This window comes from Hemitrygon akajei, chromosome 27, assembly GCF_048418815.1.
Source record: "Hemitrygon akajei chromosome 27, sHemAka1.3, whole genome shotgun sequence".
Classification (NCBI taxonomy): Eukaryota; Metazoa; Chordata; class Chondrichthyes; order Myliobatiformes; family Dasyatidae; genus Hemitrygon; species Hemitrygon akajei.
The window spans coordinates 45,310,560-45,332,293 of NC_133150.1; the positions used below are offsets into that span (position 1 = coordinate 45,310,560).

At 40.0% G+C, this 21,734-nt stretch overlaps 1 protein-coding gene across 6 annotated transcripts in view; it reads left to right on the top strand.

Annotated features, from left to right (window-relative positions):
- Positions 1-18,219, top strand: part of mdm4 (MDM4 regulator of p53) — a 36,000-nt gene extending 17,781 nt beyond the window's left edge. The window contains exons 5-11 of one of the 6 annotated variants that reach the window (XR_012096520.1): positions 2,122-2,171; positions 6,100-6,167; positions 7,649-7,742; positions 9,799-9,965; positions 12,967-13,134; positions 13,533-13,960; positions 14,069-14,174. Coding sequence is in view for 4 of the 6 variants with exons in the window: in XM_073030829.1 (XP_072886930.1) it covers positions 2,122-2,171; positions 6,100-6,167; positions 7,649-7,742; positions 9,799-9,965; positions 12,967-13,134; positions 14,069-14,173; positions 16,416-16,982 (1,219 nt within the window). In the remaining 2 variants the exon portion in view is untranslated. Of the gene's footprint in view, positions 1-2,121; positions 2,172-4,879; positions 6,239-7,648; positions 9,966-12,966; positions 13,135-13,532; positions 14,175-16,415 lie in introns of those variants that run through there. The other 5 variants (XM_073030829.1, XM_073030830.1, XR_012096521.1 and 2 more) reach the window with 5 other exon arrangements.
- Positions 18,220-21,734: the final 3,515 nt, after the last annotated feature.

The window sequence follows — 21,734 nt, forward strand, 5'->3', positions numbered from 1 at the left end:
AAGACATATCCATAAGATAAGGATGATAAGAGTTGGGGCGATGTATTAGTATAGATAGAGAGTTGGTTAACCAATAGAAAGCATAGAGTTGGATACATGGGTATTTCTCTGGTTGACAATCAGTGGTGAGCAGTGTGCTGCAGGAGTCGGTGCTGGGCCCGCAATGGTTCAGGCATTAACGACCTGGAAGAGGGGACTGTGTGTGTAGTGTATCTAAGTTTTCTGATGTCACTAAATTGAGCGGAAAAGTAAATTGTGCAGAGGATACGGAGAGTCTGTAGAGAGATATAGATAGGTTAAGTGAGTGGGCAAAGGTCTGGCAGATGGATTACAATGTTAATAAATGCAACGTCGTCAACTTGGAATGGAAAATGGAAGATCAGATTACTTAAGTGGTAAAGATTGCAGCTTGCTGCTGTGCAGAAGGACTTGGGTGTGCTTGTGCATGAATCGCAAAAGGTTGGCGTGCAGGTGCAGTAGGCTATCAAGAAGGCAAATGGAATGTTGGCCTTCGTTGTTGGAGGGATTGAATTTAAGAGCAGGGAGGTTATGCTGCAACTGTATAGGGTACTGATGTGGCCTCATCTGTAGTACTGCGTTCATTTCTGGTCTCCATACTTGAGGAAGGATATGCTTGCTTTGGATGTGGTACAGAGGGGGTTCACCAGGTTGATTCCAGAGATGAGACTATGAGGAGAGATTGAGTCACCTGGGACTGTACTCACTGGAATTAAGAAGGATGAGAGGAGATCTCTTAGAAGCATAAAGTTATGAAAGGGATAGATAAGATAGAGACAGAAAGTTGTTTCAACTGGTAGGTGAGACTAAAGCTAGGGGATATAGCCTCAAGATTTGGGGGAATAAATTTAGGCGGGAGATTAGGAGGAACTGCTTTTCCCAAAGAGTAGTGAATTTGTGGAATTCTCTTCCCAATGAAGCAGTGGAAGCTATTTCAGTAAAAAATTTAAGATAAAGTTGGATAGATTTTTGCATAGTAGGGGAATTAAGGGTTATGGGGAAAAGGCAGGTAGGTGAAGATGAGTCCATGGTCAGATCAGCCGTGATCTTACTGAATGGCGGAGCAGGCTCGATGGGCCAGATGGCCTACTCCTGCTCCTATTTCTTACGTTCTTGTCTCCTGGGCTCAGGCCTTCAATTATCTGGTTGATTTTTGAAAGCAGAATTTAATTGTTTTAGTTGACAGGAGTCTGGCAAATGTATGCTATTTTGACTACTGTTCTCAATTAGGTTTCACTCTGAATTTAAATTTTTGGTATGACTATCGCAGACATTTTATTTTCAGTGTGAATTTTGCTTTTAGTGACTTTGTTGAGAATTCAAGGCGAAGAAAGCTTATTTTTTTAAAGGATGAAATATACACAATACATTTTGAGATTTGTACTTTATCTTTTAAACTGTAAACACAGTTGAAGGGGGCATTACAAATCATTTGGGATCCTATCCTATGGTGCTACAGTCTGGTAAGATATTGATTTGAAATGTGAACTAAAATGGTGCAGCGAAATAATGTCAAGCAAAGAAATGTTGAAAGTTCAAAGTAAAATTTATTATCAGAGAACATACTTGTCACCACATACAATCCTGAAATTCCTTTTCCTGCAGGCATACTTAGTAAATCTATTTAGTAAATCATACTTAGTAACTGTAAACAGGATCAATGAACAACAAGCTATGCAAATCAAATATAAATAAATAGCATGAAATAACAAGATAAAGACTCCTTAAAGTGAGACCATCAGTTGTGGGAACACCGGAAATAGAATGAGTGTAGTTATCCTCTCTTGTTCAAGAGCCTAATGGTTGAGGGATAACTGTCCTTGAACCTGGTGGTGCAACTCCTGAGGCACTTGTAAGAAATGGTAAGTTAAAGTGATATGTCTGAATTTACATCAACGCTGTTGGATTGACAAACTCCTGTGCCTAATGGTTGTTTACTGGTAGTGTTTATCAGCGGCTTGTGTTTTTTTTCAACATGATTGCTAAGGTTTTATGTCATAGAGGCATAGGAAGGAAGGACTTAATATTTTCTTAATCCACAGCATGATGAATGAGGTAGCAGTGTATATTTCTGCATTTAACAATGGTCTTATTTTCTTACAGCCAATTGTACGAAATGCTTTCAAGGAACCTGATAGCTGCCAACTTTCAAGGTATGTATATGATTTGGATCTTGCCATTCTATCGAAGCACATGATTGTACTTGTCTGAACAAGGCAAAGAAAGAAGCTAATGGGGGGGGAATTGTAGTGAGGAAATGTGTGGTAAAACATCCCCATCCAGGTACTGGTTTGATCAATGTACATTGATTAAGATTATTCCAATTAAGTTGTTTTGCAGAACCGTTACCATTTGAAAAGAAGGGAGAATAAACAGTTTCAAAAGGATATGAGTATTGAAGGTGTACTATTTATGCGCGCATTTTTGTCTATAATGTTACTTTGCTTTTGAAGATCATGGGCTGAACTTTAGTCTGTTGGCTGCAGTTTGATGGAAAGAGCATCTGATCAATGGTTTCTGTTGTTAATGTGCACGTCAGCTAACAACTTGTTTGGAGGTAGAAGACCCTATGGATTAAAAACTTCCACGAGTTGCAGCATTCTATTAGTTTGTGAAATATGGCATCTCAGTCAGCCTCCCACGCATGCTTGCTGCATTGCCTAATCAGATTCCTATTAAACCTACTGCAGAACTCAATCTTTCCTAGTGTAAAAATCAAAGAATTTGCTTAGTCAGGGAATTGTTGGAAATACGAGAACAATAGAATTATTTTATTATTCCCTTTCCGTCTCTCTTTATTCTCTTGATTCATACTTTCTCATTTTGTGATGAGTTTGACATTAAATTTGCTCATTCTTAATCGGCCTGTATGTTACCATTGCAGACATTCCCAAATCCTTCTGTTGTGCTCTTACTAACAACAATTTAGAGGGCAAAGTGGTTGGTTTTGAGTTTGAAGAGCACTTTTAACTCATCATCACACAGTATAATTCCATTTTAGCAAATTCTCAGTGTATTTTTGAATAGAATGTGTTTATAAGTGTTATAAAATAATGATTCATGGGATATAGTTTCTGACAAGCAAATAATTACATTAAGAAGAAGTTAAAGCTGTTGTGTTTGGCTTGGAGAGAAACTGGATCAGGAGTCGAGACTGATACAGAAATCTAATTTAATTATGTTGATTTGCATTTGAGATCTGGCATTGATAAACTAATACAGAATAACCGCTGTTCTCTGCTGTCTAGCTGCATGTAATTTATTCACTATAATCATTTGAATTAACCATCCGAATGCATTTTGTTTGTGTAAAAGACCTGTGTCTATTCCAGGTTTTGACATTGTATAATTCATCAGCTATTGAGTGGGTTATACTTATCATACCATATAATGACAGATTACTCAAATAAGCAAACCGGATAGTCAGCTGAGATAACGGGAACACTGATCCAGCTGAATTATGTTGATGGCAGCTAGCTGTAATGCATATGTTGTTGGGATGGTCCAGCAGTTGTAACTGAATTGTTGCCATTTCCCATCGTAAGTGCTACTAAGCTTAGAATTACCAAGCAATGTGGAAGTCCCAAGTTTGCTGGCCACTTTTAGGACTTTATTCCCTAGAGCGGAGGAGAATGAGGAGAGATTTGATAGAGGTATTCAAAATTATGAGGGGTATAGATGGGGTAACTGCAATCAGGCTTTTTGCACTGAGGTCGGGTGAGACTCGAACTAGAGGTCATGAGTTAAGGGCGAAAGGTGGAATGTTTAAGGGGAACTTGAGGGAGAACTTCACTCAGACAGTGGTGCGAGTGTGGACCAAGCAGCCAATGGGAGTGGTGGATGCAGATTTGATTGCAACGCTTAAGAGAAGTTTAGCTTGATACATGGATGGAAGGGAAATGAGGGGCTAAGGTCGATGGGACTAGGCAGATTAGTAGTTTGGCATGGACTGGATTGGCTGAAGGATGTGTTTCTGTGCTGTAGTGCTCTATGACTGACTTTTCCTGGGATTAGCCAGCTGTCATCAGTGTTACCTTGTGGCAGCAGCGTGTGAATTTGCTGCAGTCCCCCCAGCAGTAAAGCAGGGGAATCTGCATGGCGATTTCTTCAATTTGTCTGTAAAGGATCAGATAAGTATGAGGATATATACCTTTGTTCTAACTAATTGCATTTGTCCAATTGGTTTAAATGAATTTTAATTTTACTTTTCTAAAAATTAAAATTCCATCTTTGATTTTTATTACATTTAAGTTTTGAGTTATTTCTGAATGTCAGGAGCATTCAGAAATATTTAAAATCCAGAAGTGATTAGTTTAGTTCAGCATTTGATTACTGATTTAATTGCACAACATTATAGGCCAAAGGGTCACTTGGCTGTATATGTTCTGTGTTGATTTGATGGTTTGTTAAGATCACGCATGATTTATCCTGCAGGCAAAATTATTTTTCCAATTGTTTTGTGGAGAGAATTAGCTTCCCCTCCTCCCACCCACAACTCCCCTCCCCAGTCCTCTCCTAACTTTAAGTAAATTCCTTGTGCGGTGCAGGCTCTTACAGTTTTGGATAGGGAAGGGGCTTGATGACAGCTTTGAAAAGTAAGTCAATCCAGGATAGGGAAGTATATTCCTAGTAATGATCAAAGTGCTGATCGTAGGCCAGTCACCATCGGCACCAAAACCTGACCCACTGTTGTGGTTGGTTTGTACTTCATGTGTTTCAAGAAAATGAAATAATATACTCATTCTTGGACTACATAGTTTTAAAATGAGTGTTTTAATAAGTAACATAATATGCAATATCATTTATATGTGCATTCCCCCTCCCCACCCCATCCCCTTGCCTCTTTTTATTGCCCTTGTAGGTCCCTGCTGCCGCTGTGCTTCCTCCTTCAGCCAGCGTGTTTTTGGTTGCAGACTTCCAGTGACTGCTTTCAGTCTTGCTTCCTGATCAGCTGACAGAAGCTGCACTCTGCTGGGTGTGATTGGTCCTGCCAATTCACCCTCCCCAATCAACAGTGAGCACTCCTCTGCACAGTGCTCCATCTGGCAGTCTGGCCAAGAATTGATGAAGCTCCCCCTAGTGGGGGCAGGTGAGTTGGCATGTCAGTCGATGCCTGAATTTGAACTCCAACCTCTCCTGGTTTACACTGTGTGTTAAGAGGCTTGTTACTGAATTGCAGTGCCCTTTCAGTCTACAGGCGCATAATTTACCAGTTCCTATCTATAATCCCAAAACTAGGTCTTTCAGCGCAGAGTATTTTGGTAGGAAAATGATTTTGGACACAGATAAGGAATCCTTTGTGATAGTTATAAACTCAGAAGTTCCTTTTAATCTACATTGGTATCTTTTGACTTGCAGTGCTACTAGATGCTCCACAGAACAGAAACATCAAAAATAAGATAATATTTGTTTTCATCTGTGCATTTAGAGTGTACAATAAGGTGTACCACGTGCTGCTTTGTGGGAGAATGGCTGCTTGAATTAAACCCTGCAAGGAGTGTTGTCTACCACCAGATACATAACTGTATTGCATTGAAGAGTGTACGTAAAGAACCTCAGATAAGCATTGAAGCAAAACATGAATACTTCATCCTAGCAGGTCAAAGATGAAGAATTCTGATCAAGCAGATGATGAGCAAAATTTAGGATTTCAACATTTGCTTTTAATATGGTCAAAATTGAGGTTGTAATTGGATTTAGCACTAATCAAAACCCTGAGTTTTGATGCAGAAAGCTTTCCCTATAAAGCTTTGGTATAACAAATATAAAATGCAAAATGGAGTGACTAAAGTATTAGTCATTTTTGTTCTTCCCTCAAATGTGTACGTGCACTAAAAATATCATTTAAATCCCCATATTAATTGTAGATCTGCAGTTCGATTTCTTCTGCTTGGGAGGAAGGTGTGTGACTAAGCAATGGAATGAGAGAAGAATATTAATGAGGGAAACTAATCTTTCTTCCTTGTTTTTAATCAGTGATCAAGGTTGAGTGGTAATATGCATTGAATTCCTAATGCTTGTTGTGAGAATGGTTAATATTGGGGAAGGTGTTTTTCTTTCTTTGTTTTACCTGCAATGCAGATGCTGCACAGACTCGCACACTTGTAAAGGATACGAAATGCCTGCCTATGAGGGAAGACCTTCCGAAGGTAAACTACTGCGTGCTTTGTTCTGTACAGAGTGGCCCCGTCTCTGTACTTCTCGTCTGAGCTCAGGCGGGTTGGACAGAGTCTCCTTCTCTGTTTTCAGAGTTCTCTTCTCTGTGTTTTGTAGGATGTAGCATCTCTTTCTCCTTTCACTTGGCCTTAATTTGTGAAATATGGCAGAAACCTGAAGGTGTGATTATGAATGTTTGAGGGGCGTGGAGGGCGAAGCTTTGATTCCTAACTGCATTCAATAAGTTTGTTTTCCACTTACAACAATTTGTTATATTTTACAGATTCAGATTTATACATCACGTACATTGAAAATATGTCATTTTCAACAAGAATCACAAGAGAAATTTAGACATTGAGCACCTCTTGTGAGGTTATTTACCTTCTGATTTCCCAGATCTCTTCAAACATAGGACCTGCCGTATGACTTTGATAAGTGCAGCTCACACCAGACTCGAGAGAGACAGCACAATCCAGGAGAAAGCACACTGCTTGCTGCACCACTCTTAAGTGTTTACTCTCTCCATCACCTTGTGCTGTAGCTGATGTATTCAACCTTTACAGACTGCACTACAGTTGCACCCTTGATCTGGTCCCATGTGTATCACTGCTGCTGAGAGCATCATTGCCTGCAAGTTGGTCTTCTCAATTGTCACACCATCCTGGCTTTGCAATTGTATGAAGATCCTATTTTATTGCTGAACTTAAGTTCTCTCTCCTGTCTCTCAGTGCTCTGGGAGCATCAATTATTAACCATTTTGTCAGGTAACCAGCTAACCCATCAATAAAGCTGCACTTGTCAGTGATCCCAACACCCCCTTGAATATTTCATGTAAAATGTTCTCACTCTTAACCAGTTCATTTAGTAAGAAATTTGGATGTTATTGCTGGAATGGCATTTGTTATCTGTACACTTGTCATAATATTATTATTGTTTTTGAGATAATGATTAGTGGAAAATTTGCAGTTAATTGTGACTAGTTTGTTTGAATCCAGCTTGCAACTGTGTATTTGTTTGAATCTCAATTTGGCTGTGCAAACTGAAACCCAAGAAGTTTGCAAAGTGAACCCAGGTATTGCTACACAATATTAATTTGCATGGATCTGCACCATGCACCATGAAGATGAGTTTTTTGAACACACAATTACTGCACTTACTCACTTTTCCTCACTAATTTACACCCACCCTACCCAACACCCAGTCATTTTGATGTGACTGTGGAAAAACTTCTTTATACAGGCTCTTTAACAATGAACACTGCATTATAATTTGAATTGCAAATTAAATAGTAGCGGTTGTATTTCTGAATTTAAATTCACAAGTCATGATAAAGCTGCAATTTTAGTACATCGGTCCCGAGTTCTGCCTTTTTATATACACAAAGGTTGGTGACAGAGTGGAACTGCTACATCCTATTCCCATTCAAAGATAAATCATATAAACGTTTGCTTCTTACTGTGTCTTTCCCACACAGTGCCCTGCATCAGGGGAATGTGAAGATGTAACAGCTGCCTGGAACAATGCACTTACAGCTACCTCACACTTAAAACGAAAAAACTCTGAATCAGGTCAGTATATCTGTTTCAGCTTGCAGTTTGAGGCTTAACAAAATACTTCCATTGACACGGTACCTGATGCATCAGGTGAGTATTTCAAATGTACTGAGCCACCGTTGAATTCCAAAGATAGTAGATAGTTTACATACAAGGTTCTTTCAGTGAAGGCCACTTATTCTGCTTTTAGTGGTGTTTCAGAAATAAAAAAATCAGAATAGCGAGATACTTGTCTTAGAACATTCCAGCACAGTGCAGTCCTTTGGTCCCACAGTGTTAATGCCGACTTTAACTTGCTCTATGGTTGATTTAACCCTTCGCTCTTACATAGCCCTCCATTTTTCTATCATCCACGTGCCTATCTAACAGTTTCTTAAATGCTCACCCCTAGCAGTATGGTCCATGCACCAACCACTCTCTCTGTAAAGAACTTGCCTCTGACATTCTCCCCCCCCCCCCCCCCCCCATACTTTCCTCCAATCACCTTAAAATTATACCCTCTTGTGTTAGCTATTTGCACCCTGTCTTTCTGGAGGACTTTTAAATTCTGCCTGATTCGTTGGAGCAGGTATCTCTATTGTGCAGCCTTCCATCTATAGGACACTGAAAATGTCAACATAGACTGTATGTGCTCAGGTTCTGGCTTGAGGCTTGAAAATGCAACTTGTTTCAAAGTCCTGCAATGTGTTGTTAACGTGTCCTGTCATTGTGGAATAGGAGGATATTCAGCCCATTCATTTTCTGCCAACACTTCATAACACAATCCTGACCATCTCATTACCTAGTAGATCACTGAATATTACATAGGTGATTTGTAATAGAGGACTAATCTTTCTCATAGACTGCACTGTGACTGAATGTTTGTAGAACTTCATGTGACTGTAACTATTTGGATTACCATTGCACTGTATTAATGGGTGTTTAGTAGCTTCCTCTGTGATGTTGAATTTGTGATTCTGCTGCATAAGAGCAGCAGCAATTTTTCTCCCTTGGATTTTATGCTTAATAAAATTGATGAATACATTTGTATTTCTAATCAGCTAATAGTTGTAATAAGACCATAAGACACAGGAGCAGAATTAGGTTATTCAGCCCATCGAGTCGGCTCCACCATTTCATCATGGCTGATTTATTATCGCTGTCAACCCCATTCTCCTGCCTTCACCCCATAACCTTTGTCACCTTTACTAATTTAGAATCTATTAATCTCCACTTTTAAATATACCCACTGACTTGGCCTCCACAGCTGTCTGAGACAATGAACTCCACAGATTCACCACCCTCTGGCTAAAGAAATTCCTCCTCATCTTTGTTTTAAAGGGATATCTTTTTATTCTGAGTTTGTGCCTTCTGGACCTACACTCCCCACTGTAGGAAACATACTCTCTTTCTGGGGCTTTCTTGTTTTTAACTATTCAAAATTAGGTTTATTTTCCATTATTGATTGATGGGCAACCATGTGAATGCAAAGAATATGTGATCCGTCTTTAGATGTGAAGGTCTGTGGCTGAGGATAGGCACCCCCCTTCCCCCCATGAAATCTGGTATTGGTCAGATAGTTATCCAAGTGACCTCAGGATCTCACATTCCTGGTTAAGCAGTTATAATAATATAGTGTTTGAAATAACTTCCAGAAATTGCTTCAGCCTCACTTGGTCAGCGCTGATAAGTATTGCTTAAAGAGACTGATTATGATGGTTAAGATTGGGAACAGAACTTTTCCTATTTGCTGGCACCCAGCGTTAGCATCAAGCTCTCCTGAGGCAGTCAAACAGGAACTATTCTGTTCCAAAATGACAAAAATATAACTTGCCCTATTTCTGAGGTGAGCATTCATTAACGTGTCCACATGACTGTTCTCTCCTGCTAACTGGTGAGATTGATTGCTGGTGTGCTGTGGATTCATGCCAACTAGAAGCTTAGTTAAGATTTCTTGTCAAAGATTGTATAACCTCTTTTTGTGCCTTTAAGAACTATATCTACTTTCAGTCCTAAACTTCGGGAGATTTATGGAAAACTTTACGCCCAAGGAGCAAAGTTTGGGATAAAAGGCATGTGTTCAATTTTATAGATGAGTCTCTAACAGATGATCACACAGAATATCAAGCCAAAAAATTAAAAGCAGATGACGTTTCTGATCTCTGGGATGCTGCTGGACTGCCATGGTGGTTTATAAAAACCTTGCGTTCTAATTATGGAAGCAAGAAGAGTGGATCAACTGATATTCATAGTAACCAGGTGAACTGATTTCTGCTTTCATTTACGTATTTTAGTAATTTATCTATCTGTAAATCCCCTAATTTATCAAAGTTCAAAGAACATTATCAAAGTATGTATACAGTATACAACCTTGAGATTTGTCGTCTTGCAGACAGCCACAAAAAAAGCATCCTAGAACTTGTTTAAAGAAAACACCCATACATCAAGACTATTAGACGTGTGAAAAAAACATTTACACTACCAGTAAAAAGTGAACAAATAACATACAAAACATTAAACATCAAATCATAGAGTCTCCAAAAGTGTACTCCTCCCTGATGAGACTGAAGCAAAGTTGAACCAGTGTCAACCTGAGGGCCAAAACTGGAAAGATCCAGTTAACTAGTCTGTCATTAATTCCCATTCAGAATTGACTAAAAAAATTACTATTCCATATAAACAAGCTAGTGGCAGGCAACTGCTCTTTTGCTAGAGGGTTGGAATATAAAGTAGGATTATGAAGTTACTATTCTATATAAGCATGCTAATGACAGCCAACTTCTTTTGCTAGAGCACTGGCATATAGTGCAATTATCTCATTCTTTGGTACCACCTACGTGGTATGCCAAGACAATGATGGAGCCCTTCTATGATGAGTGCAGTTCCAGAAACACCCAAAGCTCATTGCAATTCTGGAGCAGCCAACTTGATTGGGACCCCAGCAGCCATAATGTTCACTTTATCAGCTGTTGGGTTGTGATGGATACTAAGCCAAAATGCATTGCAGCAATTTACCAAGGCTGCTTCCATATCATGTCTCAGACTATTGTCCCTTACAGGTGCTATGGACACCTGCAATATTTATTCTTTCTCTCTCCTCATCCTCTGACTCAAATTGTAATTACTGGGTGTAATCCTAGGTTTGTATAGAATCGTAACATAATACTATGCAGGTCCTTTAGCCCAACTCATCCATGTCGTTCAAGATTTCGACCTCAGCTAGTCCCCATTTGTCCACTTTTGGCCTATATCCCTCTAAATCTTTTCTATCAATTTAACTGTCCAAGTATTTTTAAATGTTGAATTGTACATTGTACCTGCCTCAACAGCTTCCTGTCATCATTATGCACCACTATCTGTGTAAGAAAAATTACTTAAGGTACTTTTTAAATCTTTCTGCTCTCACCTTAAACTTATGCCCTTTAGCTTTTGATTCTGTTTGACCAGAATGAAGACTGTATTCAGCCTATCTGTACTCATGATGGTTCACTTAACTGTAAGGTTACCTCTCCATTTTATGCACTCCAAAGAATAAGGTCCTACCTGTCCAGATTCTCTCTGACTCAGGCTGTTGAGTCTTGGCAGCATCCTTATCTGCGCACTTTGTGTTCTTTCCAGCTAAGCCGTACTGAGAGTACCTTGACCTGATGACTTTACCGATGTAAGAAGGTGGTTCTTTCCCATCTTTTATGGACATTTAGGATGGGTTTCAAATGCTGACCTAATTGGTAATTCCCATATTCTGTAAATAAATTTTTTTTAAAAGCATTGAGTCCTTGCATTAAAATAGGGGTTTCCAACCTTTTTTATGCCATGGACCGAAACCATAATGCAAGGGGTGCGTGGACCTTAGGTTGTGAACCCTTGATCTAAAGCGATGGTTCTTGCTACCACTTTTCTTATGCAAGATACCCTTAAGAAAGGCAAACTAGCCCAGTGTGACAAAACAAAAGTGGCCACTTGGAGTGGCATCATGCCTGCATACATTGTTTGGAATACAGATTCTTGGGAGAAAGATTTGGCTACCATTAAAGTGATCATTGGTTGTGGATGTTCTCTCATCTCAGTGTTCAATTCCTGCCGGTAAGGAATTTGTAAGGGGTTTCCTCCAGGTGCTCTACATTCTAAAGATGTACAAGGGTTAGTAAGTTGTGGGCATACTGTGGCACAGAAAGCATGGCATGGCAACATCTTTGACACAATGGATTTCACTGTATTTTACAATATACATGTAATAAATAATGCTAATCTTTATATCAAAAATGGATCTGTGTAGTAATGAGACAAAATACTTCATTTTGTTTAATACCAGGAAGAACATTTAATATGTCATAACCTAAAAAAGTTACTGACAGAGCTGAAAATTGGGATTAGTATGGAACTGTCTTATTAACACAGCCATGTTTAACTGAATGGTGACATTGATGGTCATTTGTGAAGAGAAATTGGCAAATGGAATTTAATCATTAGTAGTGAGGTGCATTGTTTGGAGAGCTGCACAAAGGCAATTGGGTGTACAGTAAGTGGCAAGATATTGAATGGAGTGGAACGCAGGAACCTCAAGCTCTGTGTTCACAGATCCTTAAAGCGGCAAGACAGATCTGTTTGATGAGTGTTTGATCAAGAAGAAGCTGAAAGATGTTTCCCTTGCCTGGAACACGTAAAGCTAGTGTTAATTGCCTCAGGATAAGAGATTGGTTATTTAAATCTGGGTGAACAAATTTTGAACATCAGTGGGTTATGAATTTTTAGAATTCCCAATCATGCAGAAGTTCAGAGGTGGCCTATTCTGGGGTTGGGGGCTTGTCTGTGTGGGAGGGTGGGAAGGGACTTGATTTGCTGCTCTTTTGTTGCTGCTTGTGTTGATCTGCTGAACATTGTGGTCCTATTATGGCATTGGAATGCGTGGTGACACATGCAGACTGCCCCCGGTACATGTGTTGGTTGTTAATGCAAATGTGGCATTTCACCATACGTTTTGGTGTACATGTGATAAATGAGAATCCAATCCTGGAGTGCTCAGTTGCTGAGTGCATTCAGGACAGCAGTAGATTTTGGGCACCAACAAAATGGAAGAATTAAAGAGATGTAGAAATTCATTGATCATACTGAATGAAATGATGCAACAAATAGCAAATTTTTGCCTCTGTTGAGTCCTTGTATAGATTACATTGGTGATACATTGAAGGGTTGCCTGCTGGATTAGTTATATCTCAGTTGTTTAAGGTTACAATCATAATGTTGTTCATTGATTCTGCAGGATATAGACACTGCCATTGTCTCTGACTCGACTGATGATCTGTGGTTTCTGAATGAAGCTCCTACTGACCAAATAAACACAGAGATAAAGTTGGACACTGTTGAGTTGAAAGAGAAAGATGTTTGTGAGGGCCTGGTGGAGGAAGGAGACAACACAGATCAGAAGGAGGTAGGCAGAATATCATTTCAGATAAAAGCTAATTCTGGCCAAATCTCTTTATATGCAACCCGTTTTCCATTGTCATGAGGAAATGGTGGAGCAGACTCGATGGGCCAAATGGCCTAATTCTACTCCTATGTCTCCTGGTCTTATCACCCCAACTTGCAAAAACTTGAGCTATTGATTTGGGGGTCTGCCATTTTAAACTGCTTTGTACCTCATATTTCAAGATGTTCTGGTATAATGCATCTTCTGGGAATCTTTAGATTTCATCATAACAAACTAAGAATGTTTATTATTTGAAAACTTGTATTTTCAAGAAGAAAAATGAACCTTACTTTCATTGTATTGGAACTAATGACAGCAGCTGGTTGAAGATTTTTTACCTTGGTCGTTGTCTGTCTCAGGTTAAAAATGTGCTCATTTCCTGACTGGAGAAGAACCTTGAATTGGAGTGGAAACTAGTCCAAATAGATGCCATAAAGGTCTCTTCTCCGAAGGCTCTTGATTTCCCAAGAGAAAAATGAGCTTGTGGGCAATTGACTCAGTTAAATGCCCTGAATTTAGCATAAACTGCTTCCAATTCAACAAGCTCGTAGAACACTCAAGAATGGAATGTTTGGGGAGGTTTTGCTCTGGTGTGGTATGGAAGCACTTCATTGAAGTCAGTACGTCACCAGATGTGTGTAGACAGCTATACTTTGCATCTAACCTATGGCATAAGACTCAGAAGTGCTCAATACTGTCACTGGGTAGAAATAATAACTCCCGATAGCATTATCATTCTTCACCGTGAAAGTGAAAAGTTGGTAATCCTAACCTCCGAGTAGTCAAGGTAAGAATCACCATGCACTTGATCATCATTTAGAGATTTACACTTTCCGATTAGTAGAAGTTATCTTGGTATTGCCTTGGTTGTGATTTCCCTGCCTCCCTTTCAAAGGTTATTGGAGTTACAGTATTTGAAACGGAAAAGGACACAGTGGATTCAGGGGATGAGACTGACACAGAAATATCTCATTTGGCCGAGGATTCCAGTGACTTGAAGGTATGACCTGATGTTCTGACCAGTTGTAAACTTTTGAATTACACATTCTGGTTTCAAGTCGAGTTTATTGTCGTTTGCACAAGTATAGGTATTTAACACCCTGGTTAAGAATTGTACTACTATGCTGTAGGTATTTCATCTTAACAGATCTGTAAGAGCGGTCTGTTTCTGTTCAGCACGTTTGGGTTTGAGCAAAAGATAAGGGGCTATGTTGTTCATCTTGGGAATGTTGTGTCAGCCAATCAGGATGGTGGAATTGGGAGAAGGTTCTAGAGAATGCTAGACAGAGAGGTTTTGGTGACAGACACTGGGGTGGGTCGAGGGCTTTTTGTTGGGAGCCGGAAGAAGACAGGAGGAAAGCTGGCTGAGGATGCTGTTCTGGTTCACAAGGTGCTTTGTGCAGATGAATGGCTTCAGGAGAGTAGTGTCATTACCCTTGTGGGGCAGCCCTTTTGAGATGGATTTTGAGCAATATTCGCAAGGTGGGTTCAGCGCGCAAGTTAAAGACAACTTCAAGATGAGCTCCAGCCTACATGCACATTTGGACTGTAATGGGCCCTTTTTATTTTTTTCTTCTTCCTACTAACTGTTTGATAAAGCTGAAATATGTAAATATACTTTCTTTATAATTGTAGGCAGTGTACGACCTGTTATTCCTTGCTCTTGGCTAATTGCATTGGAGCAGTATTACACATGATTTGCACAGATCGGGCTTCGGGTGGTCGTGATATCCCAACTTCCCGGTTTTGGTGGGACCCAAGTCATACAGACCCTAAATGTACAGAGTTTGAGAAAGATGTTTTTCTCACTACTTGAGTCCAGTGGCTGTTAGTGAGGGGCTAACGAGCCACGTTTCTAGACATGCCCGGTAAAAAGGGGTTTCAGGGACAATGATAAACTTTCTTGTAACAGCATCACAGGCGTGTAGATTCAGACAACATACAGGCATGTTATGTGTAAATTACGCAAGATAGCAAAGAAAATTCTGTGTAAAACAAACGCAGTTAGAGACAAGTCCACGGCTGTGCAAGAGGTGATCATAGTGCACCATTACTGAGGTAGTATTCGGGTTGTACAGGTCAGTTCAAGAACCTGATAGTTGTAGGAAAGTAATGAAATAAGGTAATCTGAAGTTCAGCTTTTTGAGTGTCTAACATTTAATTAGATCTAGGCTGATCAGCTGATATCTCTTTGTTGCATTTTTAATTTATTCTGGTTTATCACCTGTGTCCAAAATGTATTTCACATTTATTTTAAACAAGGGCTCCATGGTGGCATAGTGCTTAGTGCGACGCTATTACAGTTCATAGCATCAGAGGTCAATTCCAGTGCCGTCTGTAAGGAGCTTGTATGTTCTCTCCGTGACTGTGTGAGTTTCCACCCACAGTCCGAAGGCATACTGATTAGTAGGTTGTCTGGTCATTGTAAATTGTCCTGTGACTAGGCTAGGGTTAAATAGGTGGCTTGCTGAGTGGTCCGGCTCATAGGGGCAAATAAATATATTCTGAATATAAAGACATGTAAATAAATATTCCTTTAAAGTGTCGATGATGGAACTTTACAGTAAACTGATGCTAAAATTTGTTCAGTGTTGCAATGTTAGATACTACTAAGCTACTTTGAACTGAATGTAACTCCTCAGCCTCATGATCCATCCATCCACCCTTGTTGCGACATATGGATAAAATGAACGAGATCTGTACTTTTAGAGAAGCAGCATACTTCGATAATTCCAGAGCAGTGCTTGCCATAAATCAGGGGTTGTCAACCTGGGGTCCACGGACTCCTTGCTTAATGGTATTGGTCCATGGATAAAAGGTTGGGAACCCCTGCCATGGATTCTAAACATAGGTTGTAAAGCATACCGCAGGGGGGGGAGACACACATTCAGTAGCAACTTTGATGTGTATTTCTATGTTACAGTGACTGTTCTATTTATTAAAGTTACTGTGATTGCACATTGCACATTTAGATGGTGACGTAAAGATTTTTTACTCATGTATGTGAAGGATGTAAGAAATATAGTCTATTCAATTCAACAATGACTTTTAACAGTGAGATGCCATGGGGGCCAATGAGTCTGCTGAATTACTGAAACGATAACTGTTAGCCTATGATGTTTAACGTATTAGGGAGGCCACATAAAGCATTTGACAATGTTGTGGTCTTCAGGCAAGTCTTTTCTGCTCCCAAGTACTTTCTAGAATATGTGATGACTTGTGATAACTGCTTTTTGTTTTAGGACTCTTGGAAATGTACTAAATGTGGAAGGTTGAATCCCTCTCAAAAGCAATACTGCCTTCAGTGTTGGGCACTTCGTAAAGGCTGGCACCTAAATTGTCCCAGGTTTGTACCGTGCATTTCTGACCCATCCATCAGCTTTGGAGAAGGTGAGGACGATGAAGGTATTGACGTTCCTGACTGTCAGAGGTCCATCTCTGAGCCTCTGCTTCAGACTGAAGTTGTCAAATGCAAGGAGAAAGGGAAACATATCCAGGGCCGAGCATCTAGAGAGAGGTTTCTACAACCATCCACTTCAAGTATCAGCTTATATGGGAGCAAAGAGGAGGTTGAATCCACATGTGAAGAAACAAAAGTACAACACAAGGAATCCTTGCATTTTCAAAGAAATCACTTGGGGCCCTGTCTTATCTGTGGTGTGCGTCCAAGGACTGGGAATATCATTCATGGAAAGACAGGACACCTTGTAGCATGCTATGCATGTGCTAAAATGTTATATAAGCGTAAACTGCCTTGTCCTGTATGCGTGCAGCCGATTACTGCAGTAATTAAAACTTTCATAGGGTAAACAACTTGCTTAGTTAAATACTAAGCAATATTCAACTGAACATGTAGCATAACTCCTCAGATTCTGATCCATCCAGTAGTTTCCGGTCACTTTTGTTGTGATATGGTTAAGATGACTGAGAATCTGTAACTTGAGAGAAGTGGGTGTACTTCAATCATTCCAGAGGGTTGCCATGGGTTAGTGCCATTGATGCTAAATGTTGGTTGTAAAACACACCGCAGAGGGAAATTAAACTTATTCAGTTGCAACTTTGATTCATGATCTCATCATTAGTGAGGTGCTTTGGGAGCTAATGAGACTAATTGAAATGTTTACTGAAACAATACCATTGATGGCTACCAGTACAACTAAATATCATACACGGTATGTCAGATGAAAGAGTATTTTAGGGATTTAACTTCAGTGATTAAGTGTGGAGTTGACCAGTTTTTTTGTTTAGCATAATGTCTAGCTCTTAGCAAAACATTGAGAAGTCAAAAACCTGGTTGCCACATTTTGAAATTACGAAGTTAGCCAGAGTTGGATTCATACTTCCACTATTGGGTTACGATTCATTGCAAGTCGGAGAATTTGTAGGCCGGGGACACGACACTTTCTTTTCTTATGTAGGAAGATAACTGTTTTTACTGTTTTTTGCTCCATTTTGAGCACTAATGGACCAATGCCTTAAGTCATAGCCAATGTTGAATTGTAAGGAACACTAATCTAGCAAGCTATGTTACACAGATGTTACAAAGAGAGTCATAAGAATGGACGGCTACATGCAGCCCAGTGTTTTGAGTTTGTTGTTCATGCATTTCCAATCTTCAGCAATACCAGGCCATGTTTTGACTCTGATGTTGCAATGTTAATAATTACTGTTCTAAATGTAGTGCTCGTTCAGAAAGGAAAATAAAAATTGTACTAAAGCTGAAGTTAATATTTCCCACCTTGGCTCTACAGGAGATGTGTAGTCAATTCTGAACAGATGCAGTTTTGATTTGAAACTTGAGTTAAAATGGAGCTGTGTGATAAATTATTTTCTCAGAAATTATAAAGTTCTTGTTGTCAGTTTGCCTTGGGTACCCAGCCTGATGTAATTCTCGTACCACTTAATCACTTATGTTTCTAATTATGAGAGAAGGCTTTTGTATTTACAGTAAATAGTTACGTCCATTTGGAAAACATATTAACAGTTCAAGCTCAGTAAGAAATTTATGATTAAAGTTAATAAATATGACAATTATTTATTATCAAACCTGCTTTGTTTCTTATTTAGGCATCCATTGTCTTTTGTCGTTTGTATGGAATTTGTCATTTAGAAGTTAAGATTCTGGCATGATTCAAGTCTGCAGTGTTGCATTGAGGTTGAATACAGCCAGTTGACAGATGGTCCATTACTTCCAGAAAGCTACCCAGTCAGAAGTTTGATGTTTCTCAGCTAGTAGCTTTGCCATTAAGGGCATTATTATTTCATAACGACCATTTTAGCACCCATCAGTGTTCCTAAGGGATGCAGGTACAAAGCAGTTCTATTCAGGAAGTCAAATATTCATTTATGTTAAGCATCTATTTCTTGATGTTTTTCCATTGGCAGACTGTCTAATCCGTCTGGATTTGGAACTCTGATAGGGCAATTCAAACTATACTTATAGAACACTACAGCACAGAAACAGGCTCTTGGGCACATCTTGTCTGTGCTGAACTACTATGCTGCTTGCTCCCATCAACCTGCACCCAGACCATTCCTCTTCCTTACATGTACCTGTAGTAATTTCTCTTAAATACTGAATTCAACTAGTTCCATTGGCAGGTCGTTCCACACTCTCACCACCCTCTTGAATGAAGTTGTTCCCCTTCGTGGTCCCCAAAAACATTTCATCCTTAACCCATGACCTCTAGATCTAGATATAGTTCCACCCAATCTCAGTGGAAAAGGTTTACATTTACATTGTTTGTGCCCCTCATAATTTTGTATATCTCTTATCAAATCTCCCCTCATTCTCCTATGCTCCAGGGAATAAAATCCTATTCAACCTTTTTTGTATAACTCAGATCCTTCTGTCCCAGCAACATCCTTGTCCTAGCAGTTGCTGGGCCTGGCTAATCATTGCAACTCCCTTATTTCAAGGATAAGCCAGCCTGAGCCAGAAAGGAAGACCAGATGAGAAAACATACACGAGATTGTGCAGATGCTGGAAATCTTAGGCAAAGCATAGAAATTGCTAGAGCAACTCAGGAAGGCAGGCAGTATCTTTGGAAGGGAATAAACAGTCAATGTTTCAATCCTGATGAAGGCTGTCGTCTGAAATGTTGATTGTTTATTTCCCTATATAGATGCTGCCTGACCCGCTGAGTTCCTGAAGCATTTTCATCATGGGCACTAGCCTCCCTAGCTTCGAGGACAACTTCAGAAGGTGGCATCCATCATTAAGGACTCCTATCATTCAGGGCATGCCCTCTTTTCATTGCTACCATTAGGGAGGTGATACAGGAACCTGAAGGCACAGGAAAATGTCTCAGGAACAGCTTCTTCCCCTCCACTAACAGATTTCTGAATAGAGAATAACATATATATGTTTCTTATTGTAATTTAGAGTTTTTTTGCATTGCTTTGCACTGCTGCTGCAAAATAACATTTCATGGCATATACCAGTGATATTAAACCTGATTCTGACTTTAGTTGAGAAAAGTAGCTGAATACTCAAGATAAGTGTTTGATAGCAACACACTACAAACCTAGAGTTAACTCAGCACGTCATCTGCTGGCTGATAACCTGCTTCCACATGTAAAGAACAAGCATCTTGGTATACGTACTAGGAACCAATTCTACCACCTAGGTGTACCTTTTTGCTAGGTCTTATAACAAAACTAAAAAAAAACACAATCTGTTTAATAGGATTTTTATTACTTTCAAGGAGAAGCACATCCACTCATGGATGGCAGTCAGCATCTGATTTACAAAGTTTGTTGTTATTATCAGGCTATTGGCTGTTATTTGGTCTGGGAGTCAGTTCATGTAATTTTCAAGGCCACAGAATATGTCAATCTCCTCTTAGTTATACAATGATCAGGACATTACATGCCTCCTGCCACGTACACACTTAGCTTATAGCAAAGCACTCTGGGATCATTGGGTTGCATTTGTTCACTTTACAAGAATAAATACATAAAAAGTCTAAAAGTTTTGAATATATTTCCACAGTATACTTGAGTCCTGAAGAAGGGTCTTGGCCCAAAACACCAATTGTTTATTTATTTCCATTGATGCTGCCTGACCTTGAGTTCCTCCAGCATTGTGTGTGTGTTACCTTGGAACTAACTGATTATTATTACAACAGGTGTTTAAACTGAACTTCCCCCTTCTGTCTGTAGCTAGAACTTTAACATTGAAAGAAGCATATTCAATATGCGAATTGCCGTCCCCACTGTACACTCAGCTCTCACCTCTGGCTTCAGGTAGCCCTTTGCAAGTGGCCACCACCCCAGTACGTGGTTTTAAACCAAGTGAGGGTAGCTAGCAGCCTCATACTCTGGTGAGATAGGGACATGCCGGTCCTAGCATGCGAAGTCTGGGCGGTTGAAATCTCTGAGATCCAGTGGCGGTACTGCAAAGCTTCATGGAGAGTGAGGGGCATGGCAAGGTACAGTAGATGTCATGGTCACACACTGCAACCAAGGAAGACCCCAGTTTGTGATGCTCATTTGTACCACTGGATGACTGAGATCGAGAGAGTGGAACTGCCCCAGTGTAATGCTTTTCCACTTTAAAATCTCTCCTGCACAGGTTTCCTATTATCGTCAGACAGATAACCACCACCCTTCTGAGCATTGAATTAACAATGGTGAAGTTACCATCTATTAGCTAAAGGTAAAAGACATGAGTGGAGTGTGAAATGGGCAATAGGGTTACTAAACAAAAACTAGAGATGAGGAATTTCCTTGGCCAGTGGCTGGTGTATCTGGAATTCATGGCCACAGTCGGCTGTGGAAGCCAAGTCATTGGGTATATTTAAAGTGGATGCTGATTCGTTCTTGATTAGTCAGGGCTTCAAAGGTTACAGAGAAGGTAGGAGAATGAAGTTGAGAGGGATAGTAAATCCCCTGCACTGGGACACATTGTTAGTGATGTAACCTGGAGTCATAAGATGTTCCGTGTCTTTCAACATCAGACACCTTCGGCCAGGCGACCCAGCCAGGATTGATCAGGCCCTGGCTTGTGTCCCACCTCTTGATCCACAGCCATCTGGATGTTCACTCAGTAGCTTCTGTGATGGTCCTGATAGCTCTTTGAAAACCCCATAATGCCAAGGAGAGAGTGGGTTCTACACAGCGAGCAGCCGAGCAAAACCTCTACACCCCATCTCTTTAGGCTCCAATCGTGCTCTCTGGCACTATTCTACCAGCTCCTGGTATCTAGTGTTCCTACGCTCAATCTGGTCACCCCAAGGCACGGTCAGTTCAACCATGACCTCCAGCTTTCAAGGTTTCTGACAGACTGACCATGTGATGATGAAGTCAGGGAACTTTATGAATGGAGCAAAGAAAACTAAAAGCAGCAAGAGCACAGTGAACTCACACATTAAATCTAAAACCTCAGGCAATCTCTCTTTGACACTTGAATGGGAGGTGCTTGAGAGATTCCACTCAAGACCACTAGATGGGACTAATGACTGCACCTTTTGAAAGGAAAGCTTTCATCTTCATTGCACTTCAAACCCATGAGCTGCATAGAAACTCATCATCAAAAAAAAGTATTGTAGTATTCACTT